Source organism: Elaeis guineensis, chromosome 4 (assembly GCF_000442705.2).
Source record: "Elaeis guineensis isolate ETL-2024a chromosome 4, EG11, whole genome shotgun sequence".
NCBI classification, from domain to species: domain Eukaryota; kingdom Viridiplantae; phylum Streptophyta; class Magnoliopsida; order Arecales; family Arecaceae; genus Elaeis; species Elaeis guineensis.
Genome location: NC_025996.2, coordinates 138,442,354 through 138,449,621, shown reverse-complemented (window position 1 = coordinate 138,449,621; position 7,268 = coordinate 138,442,354). Strand labels below are relative to the sequence as shown.

Sequence of the window (7,268 nt, the reverse complement as noted above, 5' to 3'; positions counted from 1 at the left end):
GATTTAACTGTCAATCCTGATATGGTCATCCACATTGTATTTTAATTTTCAAAATCCATCATATAGATTATTTCGATCGAGATTTTATTGAATTGAAATACACTGATACATTAACTCTTACTTATTCAGAGGGATCAATTCCATCTTGACTCACACACTAACTTTACAAGTACCTAACTGTATCTAGAAATCTTTCATTATTGAATTAAAAATTCAGATAGTTCGATATCAAAGCATAATGAGTGCTTGCAGATCACCGTGGTGATCTCAGATCGGAGGGATACTTATATCTATATCCTTAGTGAGCTATTCTTGACAGTAGAATACTCAGCAATTGATCACGTACAGTAAGATGTACTTCTATATCTCATTTGCATGCCATATCAGTGTCTCCACACTCTTTGATTAAGAGAAAAACCAACGTACATGGCACACAACGATCTATACTTGATATAGCTATCATCCCAATAATAGTATATCATTTGATCATAAACATAAGATTTAAGGACTCAACGATATATCTTCTTATATCGAATTAAATAATCTTAAAGATTTCATCACATAACAGGAGCTCAAAATAAGATGTACACAGTAATGAAAAAATTAAATAATATTTATTAATTCAATAAATTATATATAATTATAATAATAAGTACAACCATTAACAAACTGACAATTAGCTTTGGAACATAATTTTTAATAATATATATATATATATGTGTGTGTGTGTGTGTGTGTGTACGTAAACGTATACATATACATACATACATACATATATACATTTATGTATATGTATATGTATATGTATATGTATACATATACATATACATATACATACATACATATATACATACATATATATATATATATATGTGTGTGTGTGTGTGTGTGTGTGTATTAAATATATTAGATATGTGTTTTATTGACTTTATCAATCCTTCGAACCCTTGCAACAATGAGTAAATATTCAGTGTAATAGTGATACCACGTCACCGTTATAATATCCTAATAAAAATTATTCTTTTAGTGACATTGATAAGCACTAACAATATAAGGCCAAAAGTGTTAACAATGTTAGGTGATTAAATGCTAATAAAAGACTCCTTCAGCTTTCCTCTCTTTAGTTTCACTCATCTGTGAGAATATTCATTAGAATACGATAACCACATCACCGTTTCATCTTCTAGAACACTTTCATAACAAAAATACTCTTCCACCTTCTTTCTTTTTAGCTCCACCCTTCTGCGAGAACATTCATTAGAACATGGTAAATATAAATTTATTGTATATTCAAAGTATTTAATCTATTATTTATTTGTATTTACTATGTACAGATTGTGTTCCAGAAATAAATAGCATTGATTGGTCCATTAGAAATTGAAGATATGAATGTTAATGTAGGTATATTAATCTCACCATCTCAAACTCTATTTTTTTCTTTTACTTATAGCTTATAAGTTTTTTAATTAGCAAACCAATTTTAGAACTAAAGTTACAACTTGTCTTTCATATCTCAATGTTGTTTTCTTCACATTGTATCATAAACAAGTGTAAGCATTGATGATGAAGATGATCTGACTGAACCTAAAATTGGAATGTCAATTTGTAGTGAACATGAAGCATATAAGTTGTATTGTGGGTATGCCATACGAAAAGGATTTGATGTTCAGAAAGGTAATATTCGCTACAGTGCTATTGATAAGTCAGTTATCAAGCAATGTGATTATTTATGATCTTGTTATGAAACTTATAATGATAATAACCCTAGTGAACCAAAAAAGATTAGAAGAATGATACAGAGAATTGGTTGTAAAGCTTATATTTGGTTCACAGTTAATAATGGAGTTTGGAAAGTCACTCAGTTTCATAAGGAGCATAATCATGAATTTGTCAAATCTGAACTGAGATGATATTGGAAAATCAATAGGCATATTGATGTTGCAAATGCTAGTGTCATTAGTTCGATGATAGATGTAGAAATTGGAGGAACAAAAGCTTACTTTTACTGATCTAAAGAATTGGGTGATGCTAAGAGTGTTCCTTTTACTAAATGAGATTGTCAAAACTTTGTCCATAGAAGAAAGATAAATTTAATTGAAGCAGATGATGTACAAATTTTGATAACTCAATTTAATCATTGTCTAGCCAAAGATCCAATGTTTTACCATTCTAAGACATTGGATAAGGATGGGCGATTAGCAATTTTTTTTTTGGAGGGATGGGATTTCAAACTTGGATTATGATTACTTTGGAGATGTTGTTGTATTTGATACAACTTATGGAACAAACAAATATAATATGATTTTTGCACCCTTTGTTAGTATCAACCATCATCGAAAAAATATATTTTTTACTTGTGCTTTTATGTTGAATGAGACTACAGAGACATTCACTTGGGTGTTTGAGACATCCTTGGATACGATGGAGAACCAACAACCAAAGACTATTTTCATTGATCAATGTCAAGCAATGGCAAATGCTATAAAAAAAGATTTTTCCTAGCACTCTTTGCTGTTGGCATATCTCCAAAAATGCTGCTCAAAGAATTGAGAGCTTCTATGCTAAGCCTGAGTTCAGGAGTCTGTTTAGTAAATGCCTGTATGATTATCAATCAGAGGCTGAGTTTGAATCAACTTGGAGTGAGATGATTAGAAGCTTTAATCTTCTTGACGATAAATGATTGAAGGTATTGTACAAAATCAAAGAGAAGTAGTGCCCTGCTTTTAGTTTAGACTATTTTTCTGCTCGCATGAAGTCCACTCAAAGAAGTGAAAGTATGAACAATATTTTTCACCAAATGTCCTGCAAAACTATGAAGTTGATAAAATTTTATTGCCATTATGGGAAGCAATGTGAGAAGAGGAGATAGGCTGAGAATGAAGATGATAATCAATGCCAAAGAGGTAAGCCTTAAATTCATGTGAAAGGTAGTAAGATACTAGTACAAACAACTAATTCTTATACTACTACCATCTATTACCTTTTCGAAAATGAGTTTATCTCAAGTTTAGCAGTGCATTTGGAGTAAGTTTCTTGTATTGACAAGTCCAACGTTAGCTACACTAGCTTGCTTGTAGGATAGGAACAAATGTCATTTTTTTCTTAGATATTATTATAGAATATGTAATATGGATAGCAGAAATTTATTTGGAACAATCTTAATTATCTATTTTTTTATCATTTTTGTTGTGTTCATCCTCCAATATACCACCAAAAGATGCAAATATGCAATCATTAGATGTAAAATAGGTTAGCATTTTTTTATAATTAATGTGCAATCATCGTTACAGTGTTCATGTATTATTGAAATTCATTGTCCCTTTATTTATTTATTTTCTCCTATCATACCTAATTTTTATCTTAAACACTTGTAGGAAAATGAATTGTAGGCGGGATGTTGACTGAAGAAAAATTTTGAAGTTTGGTTTACTTGAGAGACTCTTTTGCCAAAGTTCTACAATGCTAATGTATTTTGACTGTTGATAGACAAGGATGTGATGATACCGAGCAAATCTTGTTGTTGAGTCTTTATGTTATACCAATAATTTTGTTAAGAGTAATTGGGATATGTCTCAATTTTTCATCACTTTCTCAGATGTATGACATAAAAGATGCTATTCACTTTCTCAAGCAACCACTATTCTTCATATAATAGTATATATAATTCTGTTTTAGGATGTGTCAAATGCATTTTGCCTCTTAATAATAAAATTGAAAGACTTAGTGATTCAAAACACATAATATATGAAAATATCCAAAATATTACTTTTAGCTTTCTAGCCTTCTGCAATAACCAAAACGATCCATAGATGATATCGAACACCCATGATGATATTTCTATCAAAAATTTCATCGAACATCTTCAGTACTGACTGATGAGAAACTACTTAAAAATCCGAACCCACTTTGTTGATAAGAAAATGAATCATCAAAACAAATCTACAATAACCAAAACGATCTATAAATCATATGAAACACCCATGATGATATTTCTATCAGAAATTTCATCGAACACCTTAAGCACTATCTGATGAAAAACTGCTTAAAAATCAGAACTCATTTTGTTGATAAGAAAATGAATCACCAAAACAAAAAATAAATTTAAGATTTGTTTATCTCACGCCTAAGCTTTTCAGATATTATCAAAATATTTTCATATTCAGTTCCTAATGCACCAATCGATGTCATTTGTTTTTGAAATACAATCTATACATAATATGCTATTAATTTATATTTATCTTGTTTTAATGAATATTCTTCTCGTATAATGATGGAAGTAAAGAGGAGAAAATTGAAAAAAAAAAATTAATTAGTATTTAATCACCAAATATTGTTAACGTTCTTGTGTTAGTGCTTATCCACGTCATCGAAGGAAGAAAATTTCATTGGAACGTTACAACGGTGACGTGGTATCACCGTTACGCTGAATATTTACTCCGCAACAACCGTCCAACTCAAAGATGAAGGTTGAGAAAGATAGAAAAACACTGGTGGGTACTTTTTATTCGCTGGTCGTAACGCCTATTATTAGCAAAAACGCTAGTTGGTGAAATCGATAAACTCTTCCGTCATTTATTTGTTTATAGACTGCCAGGAAGTTCCGCAGGCGCTTCGTCGCAGAAACAAACTTATATATATATATATATCAGGGAATTGTGGAGATGATAACAAACCGAACCCATAATTAAGCTTCTTATTTCTCATAGTCTTCCTAGTTCCTATCTTTCAGTTCAGAGCTACCATCACCTCCTGATGTCAAGCATGGTCATCCCTTTCTTTCTATGCATTCTCTTCCTTTCTCATCTTGCGTCCATGGCCATCAGCCAGGAGACCATCTCCAGCACCCTGAAGACATATATAGTTCACGTACATCGGGCACCCGGCGCTGCGGTGTTCGCCTCCTCTGACGAACGGGAGGAGTGGTACAAGTCTTTCCTGCCCACCGGAATAGCAAGCTCAGGCGAACCACCTCGAATGATTTATTCATACAAAAACGTCATCAGTGGCTTTGCCGCTCGATTGACAGAGAGAGAGCTGGCAGAAATGAAGAAGAAAGCCGGCTTCGCACATGCGTACCTCGATCGGATCCTTCCTCTGCAAACAACCCACTCCCCTGAGTTCTTGGGTCTCAGCCGCGGCACGCCGGGGTTCTGGAATGACTCCAACTACGGCAAAGGCGTCATAATTGGAGTCCTGGACAGCGGAATCTCGCCTAACCACCCATCCTTTGGTGACGAGGGGATGCCCCCTCCGCCATCCAGATGGAAGGGTGCTTGCGAGTTCGATGCCTCCTACTGCAACAACAAGCTCATCGGCGCAAGGAACTTCGTCCGAGGTGCCTCGGCCATGGATGCTGCACCCAGAAGAGTGACGCTGCAAGGACCCTACGATTATGATGGACATGGCACGCACACGGCTAGCACGGCGGCCGGCAACTTCGTCGAAAACGCCAACGTCAATGGTCTAGCTAATGGCACAGCATCTGGCGTGGCACCTTTAGCTCACCTTGCCATCTATAAGATATGTGATTTAGATGGTTGCGTGTATTCTGACGTGTTAGCAGGGATGGATGCTGCCGTCGATGATGGAGTCGACGTGATATCCATATCCCTTGCTGCATCCTCTTTTCCTTTCTACTTCGACAGCATCGCAATCGGCGCATTGGGGGCGATCCAGAAGGGAATCTTTGTCAGTGGCGCTGCAGGGAATTCAGGACCGGACTCTGCTTCGCTATCTAACGAGGCACCATGGATTCTGACGGTCGGCGCCAGCAGCATAGATCGCTTACTGAGAACAACGGTGACACTTGGGAGCGGAGTGGAGCTCGATGGCGAATCTGCTTACCAGCCAAGTAGCTTCCGCTCCTCCCAGCTGCCTTTGGTCTACCCCGGAGCGAGCGGTAATAGGAGTGTGGCTTTGTGCTTTAATAGGTCGCTGGATGGGATCGACGTCCGGGGGAAGATCGTGCTATGTTTTGAAGGCGTGGTGGATGTGGAGTCCAAGGGCGAAACTGTGAGGAGCGCCGGAGGGCTGGGCATGATCATCGCGAATCTGAGGCAAGAAGGGGTCTCCACCTTTCCTGAAGTTAATGCACTACCGGCGTCGCATGTGAACTTCCCCGATGGCCAGACGATCAAACGGTACATCAAGTCAGCATCGACTCCCACGGCGTCGATCACCTTCAAAGGCACATTGATGAAAACAAAGCCGGCCCCGGCTCTCGCTTACTTCTCCTCGAGAGGGCCGAGTCAGGCCGACCGGAACATCTTGAAGCCAGACATCGTCGGTCCGGGGATGAACATTTTAGCTGCATGGCCCTTCGAAGTCGGACATTCCGACACCGCCACCAGATATAACATAAAGTCCGGCACTTCCGTCGCCACCCCACACCTCAGTGGAATTGCGGCTCTACTCAAAAGCTCACATCCAGACTGGTCCCCAGCAGCAATCAAGTCTGCGATCATGACGACGGCCGACTTGACGGCTAACGATGGCAATCGGATCACTGACGAGACAGGAACTACGGCGGACTTCTTCGGCGTCGGTGCTGGCCATGTCAACGTATCAAGGGCCAATAACCCGGGCTTCGTATATGATATCAATCCTGATGACTACATCGCTTACCTCTGTGGTCTGTCGTACACTGATCTGCAAGTGAGCGTGGTTGCTCGCCGTTCGGTCAAGTGTTCCGATATCGGGAGCATCGCCGGCAAAGATTTGAACTATCCTTCCTTCATGGTGTTCTTGAACGCCAGCAATGGCTATACGGTGGAGGTCACACGGACGGTGACCAATGTGGGAGCGCCGAGCTCCACCTACGACGTAGATAGCACATCTATTTCAGATAAGGTGAAGGTGGAAGTGAGACCCACAAGGCTCTCGTTTACCAAAGCCAACGAGATTCTTCGCTACAACGTTACTTTCAGCAGCAGCAGCAGCAGCAATGGAGGAGAAGTTAATTATCAGGGATATTTGCGGTGGATTTCATCTGATGGTGGTGTAACTGTTAGAAGTCCGATGATGGTATCCGTTAAGTGATATCTCCGTGGTTTTTTTTATACATACATATATATATATTTTTTATTTATTTATTTATATCTTTTTCATCGGCGATAACTGATAAGCGAAGATATCTATTGCAACGGTGATATCACGTCGGAGTTATCACAATTTAATCAAAAGTTCGATGGTTAATATAAAATATTATTTATTAAAATTGATGAAATATATGATATTTGATGAAATATATGATATTTTTATTGAATTGG

The 7,268-nt window shown here is 37.7% G+C and overlaps 1 protein-coding gene across 1 annotated transcript; it reads left to right on the top strand.

The window, feature by feature from the left end:
- The first annotated feature begins 4,812 nt into the window (after positions 1-4,812).
- Positions 4,813-7,038, top strand: LOC140857419 (subtilisin-like protease 4). The gene has a single exon (XM_073256216.1). The coding sequence runs from the start codon at positions 4,813-4,815 to the stop codon at positions 7,036-7,038; it is 2,226 nt and encodes a 741-aa protein (XP_073112317.1).
- Positions 7,039-7,268: the final 230 nt, after the last annotated feature.